We start from the raw sequence: 27649 nt of genomic DNA on the forward strand, positions 1-27649 counted from the left end.
AGTTGGTAGTTGCATGCAGTCCTTAAAACAAATAGAGACAGCCATGATTTAGCTGGGTTAACGTGTTCGAACTTTAATGGTAAGTCACCCCAAAATGAAAATTATATTTTAGTAGTTCTCATATCGTTCCAAAACCGTCTTCTTTACAGAAGAAGATACTTTGAAGACTAACTTATTTTTAACAGTTTCAAGTTCCCTTTAACTTCCATTGTATGGACAAAAAGTACAGATGAAGTCAAAGAACGATAGCTATTGGGTTTCAGCGTTCTTCAAAATATTTTCTGTCTTTGTTCAGAAGAACAAAGTAAGTCTTACAAGTATTTAATTACATGAGGGTGAGTAAATGACACAATTTTCATGTTTTGGTGAACTTTTTAGGCATCGACACTATATTATTTGGAGTCATTATTTTTCTTAAAATCTTCATTTCGTCCCCTTGGAATTATACGGTTCTATCTGACATTTTTGACAAAACTGAGTTATTCCCATATTGTTATTCTGTGACAATTTATTTACATATATGTGATAAAAAAAATTGTTTTATGTTGTATACATATGGGATTTTTATTTAAAAAACCAATAAGGTTCTATCTAAACAGTCGAACGGAATGCAAAAACTTTGAAGCTCAATATCCCAAAACTACTGGGAATGCAGATAGAACCTTATAATTCCAAGGGGATGATTTGTGTTCATCTGAAAAAAAAAAAAAAAAAAGTCTGGTATGGCTTAAGTAAATTCTTTTTTTTAGGTGGAGTATCTATTTAAAATGTAAAGACATGACTTCTTAATAGGATGGAGCTTGATGCGCCATTGTGGATTAGGGCTTTTATCGGTTTAATTAAAGAGACTGGGTGGATAGCAGACAGAGAGAGCGGACCTCCCTTTGTGCTGGAGCCTGGCGGGGGGTGCATGGGCAGGCCCTGGGAGGTGGGCCACATGTCTGAGTTGGTGTGATGAAGAGACACGGAGTCGGATGAGGGGGGGTTGAAAGCTGGCAAAGGGGCAGTTGGGTAATGGATCATTTTCACAACCTTTGTTTGCAAAGCAAGGCAGGGGGAGGGGCTGGCACCTTTTTACTTAATTACCAGGAGGAGGAACCTCTTAACTGAAGCGTGCACTCGAAATGCTTTGCTTTTATCTTATTTTTTTAATTAATACCGAAACTTCAAATGGATATTTAGTTATTAGTATATTAATTTACTTGTAATGTCCATTTTAGTTTTTTCTTAAAAATACCTTAATATTAAAAAAGGTACCTTGATGAATCAAGCCTCCACCTGCTTCCTTTGTTATGAGAAAAAAAAATGAATGTGTTTGTCTGTGTTGGAGACTGGCCTGCAGGGTACATGCAGGATTGAAGTGTGGACTGCCCTCCTGTGGTGGTCAGGCAGCCAGCAATCATTCTAATTTGATTAAATATTTTATCTCTTTAAAATGTGATATTATTGGATTCTCATTTCATCACTGAATCACTTTATGCACTAGCAGGATGAAGTAGAAAGATCAGGAGACATTAGACAGTTTAGCTCGTACACTTTATTCAAGTAAATGAGAGTTCAGAGCAGAACAGGGTCATTTATCTCAATAATGCAGTTAGATCTTCTTGCTTGTACGTACAAAAACAACTGGACCACTATCAGCAGTGGCTGTGGAGGTCTGTAAAGCAAAGCAAAAGCACTTTAGCTATTGTACAAGCATTGAAACCTATTTCACAAAGTCAAATCTCATGATATCTCACCTCCACCAGCTTTCCACCGCTGATCTCAGATGTGTGGTGGTACTTGGGGAAACTTATGGCCAGCTTGCCCCCTTCCATGGAGACTATGCCCTAGTAATGACATGCAAATGTGAGTTTTTTTTAATCACTTGCATAGCCTTTTAGATTCTCACTGAAGTCATCATAGCTTCAGTCTGATCTCTCATGAAAGATACAATGTCCTACCTTAAATTTCTTCCCTCCAACAGTCTCCATGTCACTCTCTTTGCCAACGATGAATTTGTTGGTCACAACATGGTTATTTGGGTAGAACTGGATCCATGTGAAATCATCTCCGTTCTGGACGACCTCTGTCACAAGCTTGAAGTCACGGCCCTTTGAGATGACATCATCGGGGATACCTGAGGCGTACAGGACCGAATCGGCACATTAGAATGATTTCTAAAGGATCATGTGACACTGAAGACTAGAGTGATGGCTGCTTACAATTCGGTTGTACCAAAACAGGAGTTAATTACATTTTAAAATGTTGTTCAAAAGTAATATTTCACATTACACATTGCACATGCTGCCTTGGTGAGCATAAAGAGAGAAGTGTTTCAGAAACATTAAAAAATCTTTATTCCATAATTTTTCCTGTAGATGTTGAAATTGAAATGTGTCTGTCCTCCTAAAAACAAGGATCCCAAATCTTAATTTTCCAGCCATGCCATAGAAAACCCAATAATTTATAGAATTTATTTTTAGGTTCATGAAGACGTGCTTGCAAATGAGATGCAAACACACCAGAACATGTTCTTGTTTAAAGCAATTTATATTACAAGGACTGTCTAAATTAGAGCAGCCTGGGATTAAGTGCATGGAAGTGCAGCCAGAAATTCTCAAGTTATAGCATTTCATAAATCATCTTTTTTCTTTGTGTGAAGAACATTTTGGTATTCTAAAGAACCCTTTTCTTCTATAAAGAACCTTTTTATTTTTTTGCAGTGGAAAGGTTCTGTGGATGTTAAATGTTCTTCATGGAAGCATAAGTGTAAAATTAAGAACTTTTATTTTTAAGAGTGTGGCTTTCCGCCATCAACAGAGCAGAAATTAGTTGTTTGTAAAGTTGCAGCTTACCGATCAGTTTGCAGAACTCTTCATATCCATCCTGAGATTCGACTTGCCACTTTCCGTTGAAAGCCATGGTTTGGGCGTTGATTGTTGAGCAGAGAGGAAGAGCGAGTTGAGAGCTGAAGTACTGATGGATGAAGTTTTCTGCTCTTATATACCCTACCGATCTTCAACTCTGCCTCTTTTTTCATGATATTATGGGCCCACACTCACCATAACCAAGCCATAAACTTTTACGATGGCCTCACAAAAGCACAAGTCATCAAGTGCATGACCGCACGGCCGGTCACCTGGGTAGCAATGATGTACCATACATGAGCAATGAAAGAAAATCATTCATGCTTAAAATCTTTTCCAATAGAGTGTGTACAATGACACAACAGTGGATATAATGGAAATAGCACTTGCCGTTTATATGGTCAATATTCACGACAAACAGATGATTAATGGGAGTAATATAGCAATGTCTCCCATTTGTGCAGACTATCTCTTGTAATGAACCAGCTACAAAACAGGTTTTCTGAAGCTTGGTAGTACTGAAGGCCATCTGCCTTGACCTTGTTCTTGAAAGGACAGAAACTGCTTTATGTCAGACGGAACTATCTACTATGTTGTAGTAGATAGTATTTTATACCCACACAAATCTTTCGTACATCAAAAAAAAAAGAAAAAAAAAAGAAAAACTCAATAAGAGAGTGAAAAAATCAGGATATGCTATTCTACATCATCTCCCTTCCCCTTGGCCTTACATTTTCATTTTTTTTCTCAAGTCTTATGTTGAGATTTACAGATAAATTTCAGTTTCAAAGATCTCAACCACACACAAATCTAGCAGAATGATGAGCTGAAGATAGATAAAAGCAGGATCGGAACAGGATGAGCTCTCAGCTAGCTGCAAGCTCTCACCTCTGAAAGCACACATTGATTCTTGGGGAACGGGGAACAGGCACTTCTGAAGCATCAAAAGGTCATTTGATGATTATTAACAGTGAAGTTTAAGGCATATCATGGGATAGTGCTGCAAGGAAGATTTTTTCCTTCACTTTTGTCATGAATATGTAGCTACAACAGCATAATACAAATGATTTTGCATTAACTGCAGTTTCAAAATAATTATAAAAAAATAATTATTGCAGCCTACTGAATGGATTGGGAAAGCTGCTATATAAGCAAACAGACTGACTAAATGACACAAGCAGGCACTTGTCATAGCTCCCTGAAGAGCATATTCACTTACATTATATGGTATGATTGCAAAACACTCATTAAACTGTCCTTCACAATATTGTCTCCAAAAGAAAAGTGTAATGAATGAAAACCACATAGTGAAACATCAACTTTTATAATACCACCATTCTTTTTCAAATGTCTCTCGGTTGGACAATAAATGTGTCATGTTGAAACATTATATGCTGACAAATTACTTTTCCAAAGAAATCTGAATGCATGCAGTTTCTTCATGAAATCTGAATATTTACCATTTAGTTTAACTGTTCTTCAGGCCTGAAAGTTTAAACCATTCTGAAAATGTGCAAGTCATTTTCAGAGAAATTCAAATTTAGCCCCCTTCAGAGTTCACTCACTGTAGCGACTCATTACAGCTGAGCTTTCTCTTCACAGAATAGAAGAGGGAGTATCATGAGACAAGAGGAAAGGTGAAAGGTCAGTGCACTGATGATCAGTAGGTCATTGACTATACCTTGACATTTAGCTGCTGATTAAGATGAGCTTATCAAATATGCAAAAGACTTCTGAATGCTAGATGGCATTGGTATTAAAATTGTATGAATCAATACCATTAAATAGCTATTTTACAAGTGAAATTATCCATTAACCAAATGGTTCATAGTTCATTACACTATGAACCATTCTGAATAAAACATAAAAATGTGAATAAAACCCAAATTTTCAGAGTGTTTCACTTAAATGACATTTTGACATTGAGGGAATACTACTACAGTATTCATATTTTGAAATCGTTTTTATTTTAAATATATTTCATTCAAATTTTAGTTGACGTTTTAGTACATTTGTATTAGTTTTTTATTATGTGTAGTAACTCAACTTTAAAAACAAGAATTCACGTAGTTGCAAAATCAACATTTCTCATTTTCGTTTGTTTTGAAATCTTTCGTCTAATATCTATATTTAACTGAACTTAATTTCAACTTTAATTTCAAGATTTAGTTAACAATGACAACACTAGTTGGCAATAACAACCTTTAAGAAGATTAAAAACAAATGGACCACGCCAACAACCCTGACGTCAATAAACGACTCAACGTCGCCCCTTGTGGCGCCAAAGTAGTATCTTCATAATAAAGTATATTGACATAATAGGAGCCAATCACAATAGTGTTTCAAGAGATTTCCTGTAAACGGCAAGAACACGAGCCAACCAGTGAAACCGAACGTTGAAGCAGCCAATAGGAAGTGTCAGTAGTTGTAAGTGGGCGGGCTCTTATCTTCTCAGGGGGACAGGGCCAAGTAGTAGTTGCAAAGCGGAAAGAAAATGGCGGCCGTGGCTGCGGAGCCAGGAGCTGCTGCTGCATCAACAACAGCGAGGGACGGGGTGGACTACGAACCCGAGCTGGGAGAGCATGTGGTCGACCTAGAGGCCCACTCCGTCCCGGAAAGGGAGCTTTGTCATCAACCCGAGGATGTGGATGCAGTTCAGGAATGCAGCCAGGTCCAAATGGAAATCAGAAGGCCGGACCTTCAAGCCGCGGGAAAAGCCCTCGCTCCCCACGCGGACGGAGAGCGCACCGAGACGGGGGGGTCCTGGGTCCGCCTGGGCACAGCCGAGCAGCCCGTGCTTATGGACTGCAGGTGCACAGATTACGAGGAATCCTTCTTGCCGAAGGTGGAGGCTGCAAACGAGGTCGGTGCTCTCGAATCTAGCCCCTGCCTTTTGCCCCCCAGCCCCGTCTCAGACTCCCAGCCCTCTGTGGTCTTCTTGCATTCCCTTCCCGCTCAGGTTCCGTCGGAGCCCAAAACCGGACTGTCTCTGGCTGTCGAATACGACTCCAATCCCGCATCAAACCATCCTACCGATCTGGAGTGTGAACTCATAGGCTTCTCGCAGCCGGATCCCGAACCCGCAACCGATGCTCTCGGGTCAGAACTCAAAACTCAGGAGGATGCTTTCCATGACACCCCGCACCCCTCAGACCACCTGGACTCCCTGTCCGCTGCGGAGGACACTTCGCTGGCAGAATCAGTGGGTCAGAGCTGCATGAGTGACTTTTCTACTGTTTCCAGTAAGGACTCTCCCAAACTTCCAGCGGAGGTGGATCAGTCGCTCCTCTCCGCAGCTGAGGCGGAGGACATGCGCTCGCATCCTCTTCATCAGCTGAGCTTCACAACGGACCTCCGCGAGCCCGACAGGGAGTCGGAGGAGACGAAAGCCCCGGTTCTGTGTGCGGCGGAGCCCGGCGCCGTGGAGCGCCTGATGCTCGGCTCCGAGGTTCGAGTCACGCTAGATCACATCATCGACGATGCGCTCGTGGTGTCGTTTCGCTTGGGCGAGAAGATCTTCTCTGGGGTCCTCATGGACCTTTCGAAAAGGTAAACATGGTATTTTTGCAAAGAAATTGCAGTTATACATCCAGCATACTTCCCAAAGTTAGCTTTTGTAGCTGTCATAAAGATAAACGGCATCTTCACCATTAAATATTGGTTTGGAAATTATCTTTTATTTCATAAACTACCACTATAATTTGGATTATAGCTTTATTCTTCATAAATATTAATCCATTAATGTTACTGTTTTATTTATCTGTTTGTCTGTTTTATTTTATTATTTTACTGCTTTTAATTTTTCTAAATTATGTATATAAAAGCTGCATTGTATTATATTGTACAAGAGAAAATCCTTATTTTGGTTGGTGTGACCGACCTCCATCTTTTTTTTATTTTTTTTATCACATTTTACTTAATCGTTTAAATAGTGACATGCAACCAGTTAAATTTACAAAGTAATCCAGGTCATAAAAATAACCACACAAGAATAATCAAAATTGTTGAAGTCTGTCATTACATTACATTAAAACCGGGGAGAAAACGGTGTTATGCTGGTGATTAACACCCTACAAATTGCTCCTACAGTTTGTCTGTCTCAACACCCTCGTTCACACATTTTCTCTGGGTGTCAGGGATGAATCATAGCATAGCCCAGTTTATAGTGGGATCTCCAGTCTCTGTTCAATTCTCACTTGAGAGAAGTCAACATGAAACATTCTTGTGTAGTTGCTGTGTAGGGAATGTGTCCTGAAGAACCTGTGTCGTAACATTGTTAGGAAGTGATTACATCACCTGGACACCTTTAGAGAGATTTCTCAATGCTGATAAACCATAAAATCAAAAGTAATCAGTCATTTCAGGATTAAAATGATGCTGTGGGCATATTCCAAAGATGCCCATCATCTTTAGCCTCACCCCCAATGACAAAGACCAGGGATTCTCAAACTTTTTTTGACAGCCGAACCCCTCAAGCGATAAATATTTACTTGAAGAATGCTCTGAGATTTCAAGTTAATATTTTAATAATTCAATGACAAATTTGCATGTTTACAGTTTTCGGAGGTCAGTGATGGTCACATGACATGCAAGTAAATAGATACATAATTTAAACTTTCTTTTTAGTTGTGATAGTGTCTAAGTCCACATTATATTCACATTCGTGTTTTAAGAACCCAATCAAACATAAAAAAAAATAATAATAATTAACTTTTTTTAATTCAATTTTTTTAAAGATATTACTGCTGTGAATAACAATTTTAATGTAAAATAAAAAATGAATCTTCATTAGTAATTCTTGTAATAATAACTTTATTTTACACCAAGTTACAATATTAATATTTATGTCTTAAATTCACTTTCAAATGCCAAAACCCTGAAGCTACGAACATTTCAATTTCTCAAGCTTTTATTTTGGCGGAATGCAAGCTGTAGACTTCTGTCCACAAAAATGTCGGAAAATATGTGAATGTGTAAATAAATTAAATCTAACGTACGTTGCATTGCCATTTGCACTTTAAACTCACATCAAATGCAGAGATGGAGTTTGCTGCATTCGCTGTGAAGTGTGAACTAAAAACACTGAATCACTTCACTTTGTAACACAACACATCAGACTATGCATATTTAATTAAAATACAGCATTTGATTTGATAATCACACTAAGATGTATTGCAATGATCGTGAAGCTCCATACTTTATTTTTACATTAAATATAATTAATTATTAGCTCAACTCAGGAACCCCATGTAGTTCCCTCACAAACCCGCTAGTTATTCGCGATCCCCTGTTTGGGAAACCCTGACATAGATGGCATGAGTACTATTTTAAACAATTATTATAGGTTGAAAAAGCCTCTTTTTCTTTTCTTTTTTTACATTTCTATAAACTGTAGGACGAGTTGAAATCATGTTCTGTACTTCACAGCATGTCACAGATGCTGCCACTTAAGTTTAACTTAAAGGGTAACTAAACCCCTGGTCAGAGCCTGACTCCACCCACTGACAATATTTGAAAAATGCTGAAAAGTGGGCAGATCACAGCGGAGATAGAGGGGACAAACCGAGGGCGGGGCTGAGCGAGACCGGCGTGAACATGAGACCCGCAGTGACGGATTGATTGACAGCTAAAATGGAGAGTGACTGTAGTGACGCAAGTAGCTTTGCAACAGAGCGATCATTTGAAGTAGAGGACTTTTCTCACCTACCTTCACCTGAAGTGGAGGATGTCGGGGTGTCTGTTCATATCAATTCGAGCAACTGGCTCAAACTGCGGTCTTAACTCCCGCACCGCGTCGCTTTTCAGCGCGAGCTGTGTGGAGAAGCCCATTTCCACCTCCATTGTGTTGGAGAAGCAACCCCGTGTAAAATGCAGTTTGCACACTCCAGCTCTAGGCGGGAAGTCGCGATCTTCCAGGCCAAGTGCATGCAACCACTGGCGCCTAATTTTAAAGTCTGCTGGAAAACTATGCAGTCCAGCAGTGCTGTCACAACCAGCAACACACCTACGTACCATCCGGACCACTGTACTAAATACAGATAAATCTACGCTAACTTGAAGATCTAAATAACTATATAATTGATATGCTAAATAGATGCTATAATAGTCTATCCTGATCGTTTTAATACCCGCAATTCCAACTCCTGACTCACTACAGTGATTTTGACGGAACAAGATGGTTTTATACTGCCAAGGGCGTGGTAGCTCGTACCAAGGGGCGTGGTGAGCTGGAAACTGCTTACGTCACCTGCCACCGCTTACATCACTTGCCACCGCAACATCCAATAGGAAAAATCAACTGCAGTAGCCACCGTTCAACCTGAAGAGGGCAACACTCAGACGTTTTTACACCATATATTATAGAATTAAAACACTTTAAACTCAAATGTCAAAAAAGTTACCTGAAACAATGAACAGCACTAATAAAGCCCCATTCTTATAGATCATTAACTAAAAAAAGTTGGTTTAGGGTTTAGTTACTCTTTAAGTCTTAAGTGTTAGTCTCCTTGAAGGCCCTCAGTATTAGTGTCTTGAGTTAATGTTAATGATGAAATGCGTTACAGCTCTGAATCTCAAACAGAAGCAAAAACATGCTCTTAACTGAGAAAGTGGAACTAGCTCAGCTAATTTCATGTTTCCTGTGAGTAAGGCACCTGTGAGGGTGTGGGAAAAAACTCAAACTTCCTTTCCTCATTTTCCATTTGGTCTTTAATGGGTTAGTGTAATTGCTGATGTTTTGAAGTGGTGACACAAGATGGACATGGTGACGGATGGATAGATGAATATACATTCTATAATTAGTTAAAAGCAGCTAATGTCTTGGGTGTGGAATAATTTCCTTTTGAAGGTCCCACTGTTCCTTTGTGATGTAAAAGCCACAGTACACGGAGTAAACTTGAAACTGTCAAAGACTGACAAAGTTTGTGTCATGGCATTGAAGTGGTTTGCCAGACATACTGTCCAGTTTATTTTTATCTTCTGCTCTAAAGGCTATCTTCATTTGCATTTTTCAACATTAGATCATTCCCAGTTTCTGGATGAAATGTCTAATGGGAGAAACATATCTCAGGATTGTCAGATCACTCCCTCTTTTAAGTGTTAGCTATTGCAAGTTTGGTACAATGTATATTCGTCTGCCAGTTAACAGATCACAAACTCAACCTTTTTTTATGGGGCAGTATTTCCAGGGCACATTTGTTACACTCTTATTCTACAGGACAATATGCAACATAGATTAAAAATATATATCATCTGATTTTGATACACATAAGTATCAGTGTATTAGATAGAATTTTTGTGTGTGTGTGTGCCTATTAAAGCTAAAGCTGGACCAGTGTGTGAAGGTGTCAGTTAACTTCTGAAATAAGATGTTGGTTAGTACTTTACTCTGCAGAATATAAATGATTGTGGAGTAAGTTCTTCTTGACCCATATTGGATATAAAGTGAAAACTGTGAACAGGGTGATTTCCACAGATAATGGTTCTTTCAGGCCCAAGTGTCTGTTTTTGACATCCAACGATGTTTTAGTATAATATTTTGTTCAGTGCGCTTAACTTCTAATATCACGCTTTGGGCCAAACAAGATCAGCTTACAGACAAAGTTAGAATGGTTTCAGTTCATTTTTTAGACTTGCCTGTTCTTCCTCCTTTTGTAGAGGTGTATATATCCTATTTTAATGTAATAAAATATACTACACTAGGAAAGGGTACTGTAATTTTGAAAACTAAAGCCACTACAGTTGGAGGCATTTTATCCTATCATGCATTTTCTTTGCTGTATTATTGTTGCAGAAAATAATCTGTACCCCTGCTTTGTCAGTTAATCATTCTTCCCATCTCATGAATACAAACATGACAAGATGAAAATACATTTAAATAAAAACAGAGCAATAATGTGACCGATGCAAAATAATGCCTGCTTTAAGACCTCACAGTAATTCTTCAGTTGTATGATAAAACAATCAAATATAGCCTAGTAGTGCATGCTATAATTTTTTTTTTAGATTTGAGAAAACAGGGATTAGACCCTATCCACATTGAGTTTAATCTTAGCGTCTTTGTCTTTTCTCTTCTTCTGTACCTCAGGTTTGGACCTTATGGGATTCCTATAACCGTGTTCCCCAAAAGAGAGTATAAGGACAAACCAGAATCTATGCAGCTAAAGATGGAATCATTCCAGTCAGAGACCGATAAGGATGTCACTCAAGGACCTAGTGATGTCCCCATTAAGGACCCTGCGGATGCTTCGGATGCCCCTCTGAAGGATCCTGCTGAGACTGCCGCAGTGCCCCATCACTGTCCCAACCCTCAACCTAACCCATGGACCTCAAAACCACCTCCTTTGTTTCAGGAGGGGGCCCCTTATCCACCTCCACTGTTCATTAGGGACACCTACAACCAGTCATTACCTCAGCCTCTACCACGCAAAATCAGGCGGCCCAAGCGTAGGCTGTATAGAGAGGAGCCCACTTCTATAATGAATGCCATCAAGCTCCGACCAAGACAAGTTCTGTGTGATAAATGTAAAGGGGCTGTGGTGCAAGGGGACAAGCGTGAAACACGCAGAGGCCCCATTTCGGACTGCCGAAGTGACGATGCCAAAAGACGGCGTAATGATAGCGCAGCGGCAGCTGCTGGTAAGCGGCCCCGTAGTGATCCACGTTCTGACGAGAAGAGCCGTGGTACTGATGGGCCCAAACGGCAGGGTTCGGCTGTACGGGTGTCGTCGGCCACCGCCTCTTCTCTGGGCCATAGTCAGGTCAAAGGTGCAGCTGTTGGGAACAAAATGATGAAGGGGGTTTCTACTACAACCACGTCCTCGGCTAACTCTCGAGTGCAACTCAATGCCAAAAAAGTGCTTCAGAGCAAAAATGTTGATCACTCCAAAGCACGAGAGGTGCTGAAGATGGCCAAGGCTCAGAGAAGACATGGAGAGACAGTCACAGGCAGTAGTGGGAACACTAAGGCCATAACCAGGGCTGCTGCCCTCCAGGAAGCCCACCAAAAGGTCCACTTCACCAGGCGACTGCAGCAGATCAGTGGAGGAGGTCCAGGTTCCAACCCCTTGCCACCCAGGATGCGCATCAAGCCCCAAAGGTACCGTAATGAAGAGAACAATTCTTCCTCATGTAAGCTGCCTTGCTTGGAGAAAGTGCCGGGAGGGGGCCGTTTAACGCTGCCTAAACCAGCCATGCCCCACTGCACCTCCACACGCTCCTCCTCCTCCTCCTGCTCTGCAAGCCAAGTTACCACAGCTGTAGAGCCCCAGAGGCCAGAAAAAGCAATCGAGTCCCTGCTCAGCCAGGCCCAACCCGAGCCCCTCCCAGCCCCAGAATACAGTGAACCCCAAGCTGAGCCAGAGGAACAGGAGGGGCGGGTGGAAAAGCGGGAGACGCGTGGGGGCAAGGCTGGTAACCTAGTGGTCTACATGACCCTTAACCCCAGCCATCACGACTCCTCTAGTACCTCCATGTGCAGCATTGATAGTGCAGATGACTTAAAGTCATCAAATTCTGAGTGTAGCTCTATCGAAACGTTTGAATTCCCCCCTCCTGGTGATTTGCGATCGGCCCCTGCCCCTGGCACGTCCTCCGCTTTTGCCTCTGCATCTCCTTCTGCTCCTAAGGACAACAAAAAGTGCAGTAAATCCCTCAAAGCTGCTGTCTTTTCCAAAAACGTTACGAAGTACATTGCCCTGGATGGCAGGACAATTTGTGTAGGGGACATTGTTTGGGCCAAAATCCTTGGCTTCCCTTGGTGGCCTGCCCGCATCCTAGCCATCACAGTGAGTCGCAAAGATAATGGGCTCTTAGTCAGACAGGAGGCCCGGGTCTCTTGGTTTGGGTCACCCACTACTTCCTTCCTGGCCATTACTCAACTTGCCCCATTTCTAGAAAACTTTCAGTCTCGCTTTGACAAGAAGAGAAAAGGCCTGTATCGTAAAGCCATCACTGAGGCCGCCAAGGCTGCCAAGCAGCTCACACCCGAGGTCCGAGCCTTGCTAACTCAGTTTGAGACGTGAGGTGGTGTACCTTAGTAAGGTAGGCAAAACAGGCAATCGAGTTGGCCCTGTCCCCCTTTTGACACCTCTCAAACTTTGCTGTACCCAGTCAGCTTCCAGAGTGAAATCAAGAAAAGGCAACCAGGACTAATTTATTTTCGTTGAGATAGCAAGAGAAGGGGGTTGAATTGAGTAAATGAAAGCAAAAGGTTCACTTGTCATGTATCTAGCCCCTATGTAACCAGTCTTATGATCTTATCATATCATCATAAATTTATTATACTGAAATCAGATGATGGTTATTTCTAGGAAAATATTTTATGGGTTCTTGAGTGGAATTTTTGTTTGCCTTGAACCTCGTTGTTCTTGGTCAATGTCTGTTGTCGAAGGTCCATGTAAACATTAAAAGAGTGGGTTTTTTGAGCTTGATTAGCTTTCACCTGAAGAATTAGACTTGTGAAAATGTCTGCTTGAACCCATTCTAAGACCAACTAAACGGTGGCCGTTCAACTGCTATTTAGTCTAGATCCCTAATTTAGCACAGTTAATGCTTCCTTTTGGATGATCAGAGAAAGTGTTATAAGTTCAGATTCCTGCTGGATTTTCTATCACTACAATATTTCTAGACGTCGGATTCCTAATGTTTCCAATCTCCTTTACATGAACTCAAGTCTTGGATTTCACTTAGGCCATCCTTGAATTGTTTTCTTTTATCATGGAAGTTGTGTAACAGAGTTGACACTACTGGGTAGTGCCTCACTCAGGTAGAAAAAGGGGCTTTGGTGCTGATCTTTCTCAGATGTTCTGAGACGACTAATCCAAGTGCAGTGATCTAAGCATATGGCTGTTGATCTGGGTGTGGCTCTTGGCCAGCCTTGGCTTTGCAGCCAGTCGTGCTGCTGTTATGGGGGGGGGGGGTGCCTGTAAGCCGAAGCCACCTCAAGTGCCACTGTGAGGAGAGCACAGCGACTCTGTAAAGGCAGTGTGTACCACCTCAGACACGGAGAAACCTGCCAGTCTATCTGTGCATCCTCTTTCCCCACCTCTCGCAGCTACAACATCTGCTTCCCAAGCTCATTCCTCCCAAATCTACTTGCCCTGTTCACAGCTTCTTTTATCTCCTCCACTTGTTTGCTCGCTCCTGCCATTGTCATATGTTTGCATCTTAGACTGCTTTTTGTATGTCTGATTATGGCGAAATTGTTCCTGTTACTCAGCCAACCCGCTGGCCATTCCAACTTAGTTTTTGCAGTAATTTGGGAGTGCATACATGTTAAATGGATTACTGAGCATCTTTTGTATGGCTCCATATGTTTGTCCAATTTAGGCATATCACATCAAAAGGTAAACCTAAGTTTTGATGTAGCTGCAGTGGAATGCGAAGCTCTTTTAAAATGAGTTCCATTAAGTAACTTCATGAAAACACCTGGTGTCCCACTGCAAAGTAGGGTATTGGAGCACAAGGCAGCAGTTTTCATATGTTTGAATATGTTCCTCATAATTATGGGCCTCTGGCTGGTTTAGTTGTTCATTGATTTGTTCAGATTCCAGTATTCATCGTCTCATGTTTTGCTAAGGATAATTGTGTTTTCAATTTATTTGTTGTGCCTGAACTTTATTTTTTGTCTTTTCACTATTTGCAAAATAGGGCTGAAGGTCTTGTATGTAAAGAGTTCCAAATGTATTTTGCCTGACTGAATTGAAGGTGAATGGCCTGGATCCTATTTCAGTGTTGAGAACCAGTGATTTTATTTGTGTGGAAGAGCATTATCTCTGATTTGATTTCTTGTCTGTAATCATGGTTATGTCCATTAGCATCTTTAACTGTCCAGTTATATTTACACATCTGAAAAGGGACATACTGTAAGATATATCTTGGTCTTTTGACTTTAGCAGGTAGAGATTGATGACTTGAGGGAAAAAAACAATGCTTGGTAGACCACACTGACTGACTTACGGAGGTTTGTGTAAAGGAGTAAAAACTGTATTTATTTTGGTGGTTGGCTTTGTTTTATTTCAGCAGCTTATTTTTTACTTTTATCTGTTTGCAGGTCAGAGAATGCTGTAAAACCATTGAAAAAAAGTAACAGTTGAAGATATTGTGTACATGTTTTCTGATGTTTTAAGAGTATATAAATAAACTGTGAACTTCAAGAATTTTATCTAGTCGTCATTATTTTCATATTTTATCTTCTTAATACCATTTCATATTTTATCTTCTTAAACTACAATTTCACTTCAAACCATATTTGTCTCAGGTGTGGCCTAGTTCACAACCCTGTTTTGGGAAAAGCTGTTTTTCCATGTGTTTCTCTAAAACAAAACAAAAAAATCAATTGACAAATCATGACAGCCCAACCAAACTAGTGACTGTTGTCTGTCAGTTCGCAATGAACTACAATGGAACAGATTTTCATACCTGCAAACAGATGAGAAAACTGTAGGGCAAACTAAACCAAAATGTGCCAGACTGTAATTACACGTCATAAAGTAAATTAAGATACACAGGGTTGTCATAAATAGTTTTAGTGATTTGACATTTCAGTGGATCTCTGTTTTGCGAGTTTGTATTTGTTGTCAGCGTCCACATTTTCTTGGCTTTATAAGATCTGACATTACAATGGAAAAACAGCGGTGCATGACATGAAACTTTAATGTAAAGAGACCTTAATTCAATAAGTTTGATTTGCTTCGAATATACATGGAAGAAACATCAAATGTTGAAAGAAAATTGGATGTGTTTCCCTACCTGGCTTCGTATGAGGAAATATTCAATGCTAGTTGAAAATGTCAAAAAATAACTCCCACTTTTTAAAGCTCATTTATTTCTAGACTGTAAAATTCTGTGAACCAAATCTTCTTTCAAGTAATTTCAGTAAAGGACTAGGGAGCAAGTCAATAATTTTTCATAGATGATTGTCAGAATATGCCTGAAGTTCAGTGTTATTATTCTCTTGGTTATTTAAGTGCAATTGCCCACTGTACCAACATAGTAAGAAGCTGATTTTCTTTGTTCTTTAAACATTAGATGATTGAAATTAAGCAATTCCTGAAAAGTGAATTAATTTCTATTATTAGCCAGTGGATGATGGCAAAATATGTTACACGGGATCTTTTTTTTTTTTTAGATCTTAGAATCTTACATTAACTCTCAAAGGGTATATAGTTTTCTTTTTAATATAAAAAATGTAATAATCCTGCCTGAGATCAATTCTGACCATCTGTTTGTTTGTTTTTCCAGTGCTGCAACTCTGAAGGGCTGCTGATTATTCCGTTGCCCAAAGCACTGTCATTGGTCAAGAGCCAGTCATATGAGAGGAGCCATCCACATGCGGAGAAGCAGGTGTACTGGAGAAATTATTTTTATTTAAGAAAAGAATTATATATTTATAACAATGAATAACAGACTCTCCATCTATTTCCTAATCCGTCATGCTGAAATGAATTTTTCAAACCAGATTTTTCTTTACGCAGGCTTTAGTTTAAAGCATGTGAAAGGACACTTGCAAATACTGAACAGCACAGGGGAGTTACGGCCATTGTGAATTGTAGGTAGCAATCCAGCACACGTTAAAGCAGGGTTTTAAGTGTTTGAAAGATATAACTTATTAAAATATTTGATGTAAAAATGCAATAAGTATTGCATGTGCTATGCTTCACAGTACAATTACAGAGGATTGGATCTTGTGCTTCTAGTCTTGGATAAAATCCCAGTGTTCTTTCCCAACATCTGTGCTCCTTTATAATGCGAAATTCTGAGCCTTAATACAGTCTAGACTGTTCTTGAAGAGAGCTTGAAGTTTTCCACTCTGTGGTACGTCACACATTCAATGATCAATGCAATCTGTACAGATTTACAAATCACTCCAACCCACTAGTTAGTCGATTTTGACCTTTTTTGTGCTCCTCTCCATTTATAAATGATTTTCTTATACAAGTCGAACATGACAGTAAGAACGCATCTTTTCTATCTCTCAGTCTTTGCTTCAAGGTTTTCCTGTTAGCATCATTCATTGCACACGCTCAACCTGAGGCCTGTAAAAAGAGAATTTAGAGTGAGCGAGAAACAGCTGCTTGACTTTGTCTCGCTGTTGTACATACATGCGTTTCAGTACAATCCCGGGTATACATATGAAGATGGTGGTTGTGGGTGTAAATTTGTTTTATTACTGTATTAAATGTATAGCTCGATGAAATTAAACCTGTTTTTTTGCCTTGTACCAAGCTGTGTGTTCTGTGTTTTCTTTAGTAATAAATCATGCTGTATTAATTACATCCAAGAAACGACACAATGGACAATGCAGACAGATCTTATCTGCTGGTTTAATGTGAACACAGTGATGAAGGCCCATTATTTCGTTCCTCATGACTGACCGTCTGGATCACTGACACCAGCTTCACAGCCAATGTAACATTCTGGCATGCCAAAAAACGGAATATCTATATAATACAGGCTTGACCAAAACCCACTTGACATGAGCTAACTGGTCAATGGAAAAACAGCTTTACATTACTTGTATCAATGAATTAGTGTAGACTGGGCATATGATTGAACAGTCAAGAGAGTGAGCAGACGTTTGAATAGGGCCGTTCAGTTGTGCCATTCTATAAAATGAAACAGAACAGCTATCTGTTGTTGTTATTGGGATTCTGAACAAAGTTAATGGAGTAGGATCCTGTGTTGGTGTCTTGGTTGACCTGGAAGTTAGAGGTGGAGAGACCAAAGGGTCGTAAAATCATGTTGCCCAAGTCCTTCAGCTTACCTGATAAGAAGAAGAGATGGCAAATAAATAATACATCAATAATGAACATGTTATTAGAACTGCAATCAATTTAAGCCTTATAACAAAGTGTGGGAATGCTTGAATATGGTACTAAATGGTGCTGTTTCATAGGCTAGGCTTTAAATGCAACACTCAATTTTATGCAATATGTAAGAGGAGTCTCCCTGCTTCAAATTCACTACCACTAAGGGGTCCTTGGTCTGAAAAAATGTTGAAGAGTTGGAGAGCTTTGTCTCTGTGACTGGACTGCAGCGAGATCAATATGAAGTGTTGAGCAGCCACACCCTCACTGTGAACTGCAGGAAATCAGCCTGACAGCAACAGTCTTTACCTCAAACTGGAAATCTGATCCTTAGAGGAAACATACAGTGGCTGCAACATTTATTAATGATACCTTGAAACAGACAATACCAGCATGTGCTCTGAGATAGTGCAGCAACATCTAACCAGTAATGGAAAACCAGAAAAGCGTACAAATCAATGTTACACTACTTAGTTATTGCTTTAAATGTCTACTACAGAAACAAACAGATGTGAATTCTCTATTTAATTAGAGATCAGATGATCTTTATGATCAATATTAATACCAATGTATTTATGCTTCATTGTCTGACAATTGATATATAAACCATTGTTGCTTTGAATTATTAAAATAATCCTTAGACATTAGGATTAAGTTTATAAATATTTAATTTATTATTATTATATCACTTTTATTATTAATGTTATTTTTGCTTATTATAATTCAGCTTTTTGACCCAATAAAATAAGACATAAGAATTAAAATAACAGAAAAGTAGATGCATGTTCTAATAATAAATATTTTTATTATGAAGCATTTTTTTACTAAAAAAAAAAAAAAAAGTCAATCAGACAGTCAGACAGCTACAAGCCTTTGTCTAAATGCAGTGCAATTTATGGTCTAGTGGAAATTTAAAATTCAGGAAGACTGCATTAGATATGATTTATGCAACAAGGGCTTTTTTAATCCAAGGTTCTTCAGTTTGAAAGGACTCTTTGAAACATACTAATTAATGGATCAGACTAGAACTTTCTAAGAGCAATATGCATAATAGCAACTGTGTCTACATATATTATCCAGACAACCTTCAAAATGAACAGGACTGTTGCACTGAAGCACTCACCCTTTCTGTAGCCTCATGAGTGTTGCTAAATTACAGTGTAGTCATATTTACTCATATTTTAGGGGGATTTTACATGTACTTTTATGTGGTGAAGTATTCAGAATATTGTGATTATCAAACGCTGCAATTATATTACGTCTGCTGCACAACACTGTATTAATTTTGTTTGCATGCAGCTTATAATAGTAGTGAGAATGAATTGTGTTCTTAAAGCAGCTTTCTTCTCACAAACTTCATCTCTGTAAGCGGTGTGAGTTTAATGTGCATTTGGGAACACAATGTGTTCTAGGTTCACTTTATTCACACATGCATAAGTTTATTGCATTTCACTAATATTACAGATATCACCAAAATAAAAGCTTGAGGATTTGTTTGATATGTTAAAAGCTTGGGGGTGTGAACACTGAAAGCTGAATTTAAGATGTCAATATTTGTATTGTAACTTGTAGTGTTAGTTGATTCTTATAAAGAGTGAACCCAAGTTTGAACTGCTTCAAAATTATCATATTTTCCTTAGCAGTAAAAACTGTTTTTAGTCTGGAGGTCTCAGAGGTAGCAATAGAAGATGTTTTTATATGACATGAAATGTTATATCACAATTGTAATATAAGACAAAATAATCACAATACACTTTTTATAAGAATAATCATACTCATCATCTCTTCTTTCAGCTTCTCGTTTCGCTCCTCAATTTGCCGTGGCAATCGCTGTGAAAAAGGAATAGAAAGAGAAATTTCTAGACTCTACCGTGGTGTCTTGACAATGAAGTCTCAAATGGAGAAAAAAAAAAGTTTCAATTTCATTTCTCAAGTTTCAATCAGGTTCAATTGCTCATTCTTATGTTACTTCAAACCAGTATACATTTTCATTCATTCATTGTGCACAAAACACCATATTTGAGGCTGTCGATTTGAGATCGTGAAATATAAAAATTTATCAGACAATTTTAAAATGACAATGCAACACATGCATTAGATTATGGACATATTCAAGCCTTAATGGGCTTGAACCTTTCTGGGCCTTGAACGTTGAAATTGCATTGCTGTCTATGGAGGGTCAGAAAGCTCTCGGATTTCATTAAAAATTTCCTAACTTGTGTTCATTTTTGGGTGAACAATCGCTTTAATGATAATCATGTAGAGCAGTGGCTCTCAAGAAAGGGCCTAGGCCCACTAGGGGGCCTCAGCTAGACTCAGCCTCAGTCGTCATGCCCACGGACCGTTGGCTAAACGTCTAATGCATATGGGACACAAAAGTGGAAACACTTCAGGAGTGTCGAAGTCGTCATTGGATTGGTTGAATTCTACAGGATTTCCGGGAGACGTGTGTGTCGTGTTCTTTAACGTTCCGCCTGGAAACAAAAATGTCGTGGCGCAAAACCCCCTCACGAAAGAAGAAAACTGAAGTGTTTACAACTGTGAAGACGAGTACTTATCAGAATCAACTAAACGCTGGATATTCAAAAGTATGTGAAATATTTAAAGTTTGTGGCATAGAATCTTTAAAATACATCCTAAATTTTTACACACAGGTATGTTATTGTGGCGACATTTGCATGCACCGAAATGTGACTGAATGAAATTAACTGTGATTGGTTGTTTGACATTTCTTTCAAACGGCCTCATGGGTGGGCCTTGGCCAGTAAAAGGTGCCATGAATCCCAGACTTTCAGCATGTTTAGGAAGCCATGGAAAATTTATGTAAGTTCAACTTTTAAAAAACATGTCTCGAGACTTTAGACTTTAGATGAGCCGAATGAACATGCAAGTTCACTCCCTGACATTAGATGGCACTTAATGAAAAATACCCCGGTACACATCGAATCGTTTTTGTTCCGAAATTCCCCTCCATAACAACTCCCTCTTATCAAGTTTTGTGTAGTCGTTGTCACATTTGTCGTAAAGCTCTTTGTGTTCAGACACCAACGAGAACAGCAGCTCTACATTCATCTTGCCTCGATGCTTCTTCTTCGTCTACTTGCTTCCTCTTCGTCATTAAGTATCAATGTGTGTTCGGCAAGACCGTTTTGTGCTTGAGCGCCACCAAGTCATGTTTTACTGTAACTTCAGCAGCTCCAGGCACGTGAACAAAAGCAGCAATCTCACTGGCCGGACAGTTTTTAACACGGCACATCAAACCAAAAAAAACGAGACTGAAGTGTTGTTTTTTTTTTAAATGATGCTTTTACGCCTCGCGTTTTTTTTGTGCTGGTGTGCACACTCACATTGGCACCCTTTGTTTAGTCATAAGGCATTAAATGTTGGCGATAATCACACACGATAATCCTCCCGGCGTGCACAAGCGTTTTTCTGCACCCCGCTGCATCTCATGTTTTTAAATGAAAAGAATTTCTCTTTGTGATTGTTTTTTGCTGCTTTGTATTAAACTACACATACATACATACAGGTCCTTCTAAAAAAATTATTGTGATAAAGTTCATTCTTTTCCATAATGTAATGATAAAAATTTAACTTTCATATATTTTAGATTCATTGCACACCAACTACAAATATTTCAGGTCTTTTATTGTTTTAATACTGATGATTTTGGCATACAGCTCATGAAAACCCAAAATTCCTATCTTTATAAAAATTAGCATATCATGAAAAGGTTCTCTAAACAAGCTATTAACCTAATCATCTGAATCAACTAATTAACTCTAAACACCTGCAAAAGATTCCTGAGGCTTTTAAAAACTCCCAGCCTGGTTCATTACTCAAAACCGCAATCATGGGTAAGACTGCTGACCAGAAGGCCATCATTGACACCCTCAAGCAAGACGGTAAGATACAGAAAGAAATTTCTGAACGAATAGGCTGTTCCCAGAGTGCTGTATCAAGGCACCTCAGTGGGAAGTCTGTGGGAAGGAAAAAGTGTGGCAAAAAACGCTGCACAATGAGAAGAGGTGACCGGACCCTGAGGAAGATTGTGGAGAAGGACCGATTCCAGGCCTTGGGGGACCTGCGGAAGCAGTGGACTGAGTCTGGAGTAGAAACAGGCGTGTGCAGAAAATGGGCTACAGGTGCCGCATTCCCCAGGTCAAGCCGCTTTTGAACCAGAAACAGCGGCAGAAGCGCCTGACCTGGGCTACAGAGAAGCAGCACTGGACTTTTGGACAAATTTTGCATGTCATTCTGAAATCAAGGTGCCAGAGTCTGGAGGAAGACTGGGGAGAAGGAAATGCCAAAATGCCTGAAGTCCAGTGTCAAGTACCCACAGTCAGTGATGGTTTGGGGTGCCATGTCAGCTGCTGGTGTTGGTCCACTGTGTTTTATCAAGGGCAGGGTCAATGCAGCTGGCTATCAGGAGATTTTGGAGCACTTCATGCTTCCATCTGCTGAAAAGCTTTATGGAGATGAAGATTTCATTTTTCAGCACGACCTGGCACCTGCTCACAATGCCAAAACCACTGGTAAATGGTTTACTGACCATGGTATTACTGTGCTCAATTGGCCTGCCAACTCTCCTGACCTGAACCCCATAGAGAATCTGTGGGATATTGTGAAGAGAAAGTTGAGAGACGCAAGACCCAACACTCTGGATGAGCTTAAGGCCGCTATCGAAGCATCCTGGGCCTCCATAACACCTCAGCAGTGCCACAGGCTGATTGCCTCCATGCCACGCCACACTGAAGCAGTCATTTCTGCAAAAGGATTCCCAACCAAGTATTGAGTGCATAACTGAACATAATTATTTGAAGGTTGACTTTTTTTTGTATTAAAAACACTTTTCTTTTATTGGTCGGATGAAATATGCTAATTTTTTGAGACAGGCATTTTGGGTTTTCATGAGCTGAATGCCAAAATCATCAGTATAAAACAATAAAAGACCTGAAATATTTCAGTTGGTGTGCAATTATTCTAAAATATTTGAAAGTTTAATTTTTATCATAACATTATGGAAAATAATGAACTTTATCACAATATGCTAATTTTTTGAGAAGGAACTGTACATACATGATGCTGTTTTGTTTCTAATTGTTTAAGCAACATAATTAATTTTAAATGGTTTATAAACATTATTTTAAACATTATGCACTTCTTTTTTTTTCAAAAATAGTTGTGTTATTTTATTGCTTTGAAGAAACGTGCATTAGTAACATGTTGCTCGATGCGCCCTCTTGTTGCCTCAGGAGAGAAGCCAAAAGCTTTTTCTCTCCCTAGCAGAAATTATGCCTTTTAATTAGAATTTTGATAATATTTTAGTACAAAATTCGAATTGAGTTTTTCAGCCATTTTGACATCCCTAATGTTTACTACTAGTTATGCCAAGTTATAAAAATTATTTATCCGATATTTTTAATAACCTGATAAATCATTAATAAATAGAAAGTGATGTAAAATCACTTTGGGAACCCTAATATTTAGTTAACAGTAACTAGCAGTGTTGTTGTGGCTAGTGGAGGCCTTGAAGGCGAAATGCTGATGTAGAAACACTCACCATACAGGCCTCTCTAGCTGCAGGGATGCCCGGCTCTTTCTCCAAGACAGTTTTATAGTCCTCTAGAGCTTCATCAAGTTTGTCCGTCTTCTCGTAGAGTTCTGCTCTGCGCAGAATGGCACGGACATAATTTGGATTTAGTTCTATGGCTGTGGAAGGCAAGACAATACACATTGTCTCAAAAGCCTTTGTGTCATGGCAGTTCAAATGTCAAAATACATTTCTACAGGAAAAGGAAATTAAGATATACACCAGAGACAGAACATAAAAATAGTGTGTTGTGAGTCGTGTACATTGTCTAGATACAGAACACAATGTGTGCAGGATATTCTCTCACCTTTCGAGCAGTCACTGATAGCGCTGTCTTTTTTATCCTGGCAGATAAAATGATGAGTAAAGTTATTATGCAAAACTATGACTAAATAATGGAATAGTTGGATAATCATGTACAAAAACACTAGAAGAAAAAATCTAATTTGAGCACTCAAAGTAATGATTGTATCAAATGTTATTACTTTGGACTACTTCCAACATATTCTAAAATGCTAAATCATCAAGTCATCGATTCTTGCTTATGCAAAAAAAAAAAAAAAACATTGTATAATTATATACATACATAATGCAATATTTATATGGTGTGGTAAAGTAAGCAAACACTATATGTATTCAGAGCACATTTAAACAAACAATAGTTCACGGTGACAAAATGTGTTGAAAAAAAAGATACATTCTGTATCTGCACAAAACACCCAAAAGTTCACCTGATGCATGCGTGCAGCAGCTCGATTAGAGAAGAGTATGGATCTCTCTTTACTGTAGCACACAGGACACACTTTCAGAGCAGCAGTGTAAGACTCCTCAGCCTCTACATGCTCTGAAAACAACGAAACAACGACAGGTCAGAAGCTCATTCACAAACACAACCTTTCAAATCTATGATAGCGCCTCAGTGCGGTAAACATTAGGGATAGTTAAGCTTAAAATGAATGACATGTCATTATTTATTCACTCTCTTTTTGTTCCAAACAAGTATATATGTGTATTTGATGTTGCACATAAACTTTGTGAAGAATCTTCAAGCAGGTCTTTTCATTTTGATCACATCAAAACACCAGAAAAATTATAAATGTCAACTACATACCAAGTTATATGATATAATTGGGAAGGAACAGGCTAAAATCAAGTTGTTATTCACAGATTTTCACGGTATTGTGTATTGACAATTATTTACATTTTGGCGTGCCATCATAAGACCCCTGATTTGACTAGTGCCTCTTATGCTCACAATGGCTGCATTTATTGTACAGTACAAATTGTGAAATTTTATTAAAATTTAAAATACATTTTTCTACTTTAATATATTTTAAAATGTAATTTATTCATGTGGTGCACAGCTAATTATTAATGTTAAAAAAAACCCAGCAAAACCTTTTTTTATGGAAACCATGATGATGTAGTTTAAAAGAACTGCATTTATTTGAAATAAAAATTCGTTTTTTTTTATTCTATCAATGTCTTTACTGTCACGTTTGATAAATTTAATACCTAAAAAATTTACTGATCCCAAATGTTTGAACAGTATTTTATAGCGCACAAGTTGTACAGACAACCTACACTAAGTTTTAATATTGTTGTCGTTTTTTTTTCATCTTTTATGGAGCTTGACAGATTATGAAGTGTCAGTGTCTAAAAAGAGCTGCGTAAAGATTCTTCAAAAAATAATTCAGGTAAACAACGTGAGGGTTGATAAATATTGAATATATATGATGTAATATTTTATAAACTATTCTGAATGGATAAAGAGCAGGAATCCCGTTTATCCCTGACTGTGGGATCTTACCTCCACTCTTAAATTGTGTGTTGCCCTTCTCCTTCAGCTCTAAACTCTCCTTTCTTCTGCTCTGTAATTAAAAAAAAAAAAAAGGAAGAATATCATATGGTGTGAAATATATTTTCAGAACTGTAGATTTTGAAGAACATGACAAACTAATAATTGGCTGATCACCTCTGCTCACCTCTTTTTCTTCCTCCGTCAGGTCTTTCTCCAGCTCACGCAGGTATTCCTCATCATACTCCTTCACCTTGACTGTCTCCTCTTTAAATTCTGAATCAGAGTCGGCGTCTCTCTGCTCATCGCTCTCCACAAAACTGTCCCATTTCTCCTGTTCCCCTTCACTGTCTTTCTCAGGATCCAGGTCTGTTGTTAATGAGTCATGTCTCTTTTCATCCGAACTGTCCTCGTGCCCTTCAGAATCCTCTTCTGACGTGTTATCCAAACACAACCTGTCAGCATCATCCATGTTTTCTACTCTCTCATTTTCTGTCCTGTCATCTGACTCCATTTTGTCTATGTGCTCCCTCTCTGTGCATTTAACTTCTCCAGGTAACGTGTCCTCACAGTCATAAAAACAGTCTTCCTCAGGGTCTGTGCTGGTTTCTCTGCTCTCTGACACTTTTAAGGTGTCAGCCATGGCGGCTGAGAGCGTCTCAGACTCCGTCTCCATCTGGAGCTGTGCTGTCACCACAACCTAAACAGTATTTAAGTAATGTAGATGTAAATGATCTCAAGTCATATTCACCTCCGACACTGCAAAACTATTTAGCATGATCATACATTTTTAGGCTATTTGAATAAAATGACACTATGCCCGTTTCATTTATGACTGTCATATAAAGTAAGTATGAAATAAGTCTAAAATAAACTGGTTTTGACTCGTCCTATTGTCATCAACATGTCCTTCTTATTTTAGATTTAATGTATCTCGTAACATACTTAATGTATACTAAATGTTTCTGCATTCAGGTATTAAATAAAAAACAGAAATCATAACAATATTCGACTATGGAATGTTGTAGATTGCATTAACAATTAACATCAGTAAACACATACTATTAGCACATGTGTTAAAAAGACTGATTTAACGTCATAAGCTGTGCACTTGGCAAGCACGTTTCCAATTATTTTAAAAGCTTAATTTTCATTTGCATTGATATTTACAAGCAGTATGAAAATGATATTTTAGACGCTACATATTAGATGAAAACAATAACTCAGTACCTCTTCCTCACCTTCTAGAAATGTGCCATCACGTCTCTTCCGGTTAATCACTCACTGGGTGATGCATGGGTAGAAAAGGATTCTGGGATATGTAGTAGGAGTTCGTATTTGCTTACTAGAATAGTTATTTGTGTTTTGTAGAGTGGTTAAACATTTCATTTTACATATCATAATACATTAATGCTTATCTAAGTGTAACAAATCACCAGAAGATAAACCTAAAAATATATCTGGATTGTCTTCATCATTACGAATATTAATTATTATGAACAACAACAAAAAAAATTGGGATATCAGATTATGTGCAACAAATTATTGGTTATCAAGAGTTAATTAAATGTAGGTAAATAAATAAGGAAATTAATAAAATGACAGAATGTTTGAGATTTACGATTTTTTTTTTTAATAAATTGCTAATATAGGCTACTGTACATAAACAAAAATCGGAAAGCAGGTAAAGTCAGTCAATTACTATTTACTACTGAATGCCTTTTAAATATCGGGATAGAATTAAATGTAAATAAACTAATAAGTAAGTGAATAAAATGTTATGATTTATATTTTTGTATTTTATTAATGAAAAAATAATCATCATATAAGCCAAAAAGGGACAGCAGGTAAAGTGAGAAAATTACTACAATTACTGATTGATTGTTTTTTTTAACATAACAGGAAACAATTAAAAGTAATTAGCTTGTTAAAAGTTTAGTTGTAATAAATGATCTAAATGATCTCAATTAGCACATTAATTATTTTATTGAATGATCTAGTACATTATATATACCATACTTCTTCTTGATCAAGCTGTGACAGTAAAAAGCAATATGTTTGCATTTAACATTGGTAATATAAACTTTCATCAGTGCTCCAATATCAGTATAACAAACACTTCCACACCCCTTCAGTATTTTGGATGCAATGGAAGTGTTTTGTATGGGCCACATTGTTCATTGTTTGTGCAGTTAGTATGCAGGGCTTTGTTTTTGACCCAGAGCGCATGTGCAATAGGGCTTAAATGAGGCCAGCAGAACAGGAATAGTAATATGAAGCCAGTCTGAGTTTTGGCAGTCTTCCTCTCTCTCACACTTCTGAGCTCTCACTTGGGCAGCTTGATGTGTTGAGGAACTAAAAGAATGTCATGATACACAGTTCTGGCTCATAATGTGTCCAGCTATGTTTTGTGTCTGGCTCGCCATTGGGACACCTGGTAAATCCTGGCATAGCAAAAGATTTTAAAACCCACTGATAAAAAAAAACACTCTTAAAACCCATATAACAAGCACATATATTTTCAGTGTATGACTTCACCTTTCCACTGACAACAGTGAAAATAAAAGGTGAGAGGAGGGCCAAGATAGTAACAGAAGTCTGA

At 38.5% G+C, this 27649-nt stretch overlaps 3 protein-coding genes across 5 annotated transcripts; 1 reads left to right on the forward strand and 2 right to left on the reverse strand.

Moving 5' to 3' along the window:
• Positions 1-1519: 1519 nt before the first annotated feature.
• Positions 1520-2975, reverse strand: LOC132116748 (gastrotropin-like). The gene is made up of 4 exons (XM_059525619.1): positions 2838-2975; positions 1944-2119; positions 1740-1829; positions 1520-1657 (listed from the first exon to the last, which is right to left on the reverse strand). Exons 1-4 carry the CDS (start codon positions 2902-2904, stop codon positions 1595-1597), a joined length of 396 nt encoding a protein of 131 aa, XP_059381602.1. The 5' UTR covers positions 2905-2975; the 3' UTR covers positions 1520-1594.
• Positions 2976-5303: 2328 nt separating this feature from the next.
• Positions 5304-17055, forward strand: LOC132117328 (PWWP domain-containing protein 2A-like). Of its 2 annotated transcripts, XM_059526559.1 has the most exons (3): positions 5304-6398; positions 10936-12890; positions 16092-17055. In XM_059526559.1, exons 1-2 carry the CDS (start codon positions 5344-5346, stop codon positions 12869-12871), a joined length of 2991 nt encoding a protein of 996 aa, XP_059382542.1. In that variant the 5' UTR covers positions 5304-5343; the 3' UTR covers positions 12872-12890; positions 16092-17055. The 2 variants fall into 2 exon arrangements, with proteins under 2 accessions (XP_059382542.1, XP_059382541.1); XM_059526558.1 differs by lacking the exon at positions 16092-17055 and having other exon boundaries at positions 10936-13279.
• An 89-nt stretch (positions 17056-17144) lies between these two features.
• Positions 17145-26361, reverse strand: LOC132117331 (tetratricopeptide repeat protein 1-like). Of its 2 annotated transcripts, none has more exons than XM_059526561.1 (8): positions 26289-26361; positions 25235-25747; positions 25060-25120; positions 23981-24093; positions 23557-23593; positions 23220-23368; positions 19432-19486; positions 17145-17613 (listed from the first exon to the last, which is right to left on the reverse strand). In XM_059526561.1, the coding sequence occupies exons 2-8, from the start codon at positions 25721-25723 to the stop codon at positions 17477-17479; spliced, it is 1041 nt and encodes a 346-aa protein (XP_059382544.1). In that variant the 5' UTR covers positions 25724-25747; positions 26289-26361; the 3' UTR covers positions 17145-17476. The 2 variants fall into 2 exon arrangements, with proteins under 2 accessions (XP_059382544.1, XP_059382545.1); XM_059526562.1 differs by having other exon boundaries at positions 26278-26324.
• Positions 26362-27649: the final 1288 nt, after the last annotated feature.

Source organism: Carassius carassius, chromosome 36, assembly GCF_963082965.1.
Source record: "Carassius carassius chromosome 36, fCarCar2.1, whole genome shotgun sequence".
Lineage (NCBI taxonomy): Eukaryota > Metazoa > Chordata > Actinopteri > Cypriniformes > Cyprinidae > Carassius > Carassius carassius.

Excerpts from the sequence above, each read along its gene's own strand:
- LOC132117328 (XM_059526559.1), top strand. The coding sequence starts at position 5,344 with ATGGCGGCCGTGGCTGCGGAGCCAGGAGCTGCTGCTGCATCAACAACA. Across the intron at positions 6,399-10,935 it reads CTCATGGACCTTTCGAAAAG|GTTTGGACCTTATGGGATTC; the intron begins GTAAACATGGTA and ends TCTGTACCTCAG.
- LOC132117331 (XM_059526561.1), bottom strand. The coding sequence starts at position 25,723 with ATGGAGACGGAGTCTGAGACGCTCTCAGCCGCCATGGCTGACACCTTA. Across the intron at positions 19,487-23,219 it reads CAGCTAGAGAGGCCTGTATG|CGATTGCCACGGCAAATTGA; the intron begins GTGAGTGTTTCT and ends CCTTTTTCACAG. Across the intron at positions 17,614-19,431 it reads GCTGAAAGAAGAGATGATGA|GTAAGCTGAAGGACTTGGGC; the intron begins GTATGATTATTC and ends TCTTCTTATCAG.
- LOC132116748 (XM_059525619.1), bottom strand. The coding sequence starts at position 2,904 with ATGGCTTTCAACGGAAAGTGGCAAGTCGAATCTCAGGATGGATATGAA. Across the intron at positions 2,120-2,837 it reads AGAGTTCTGCAAACTGATCG|GTATCCCCGATGATGTCATC; the intron begins GTAAGCTGCAAC and ends TGTACGCCTCAG. Across the intron at positions 1,658-1,739 it reads GCGGTGGAAAGCTGGTGGAG|ACCTCCACAGCCACTGCTGA; the intron begins GTGAGATATCAT and ends TTTGCTTTACAG.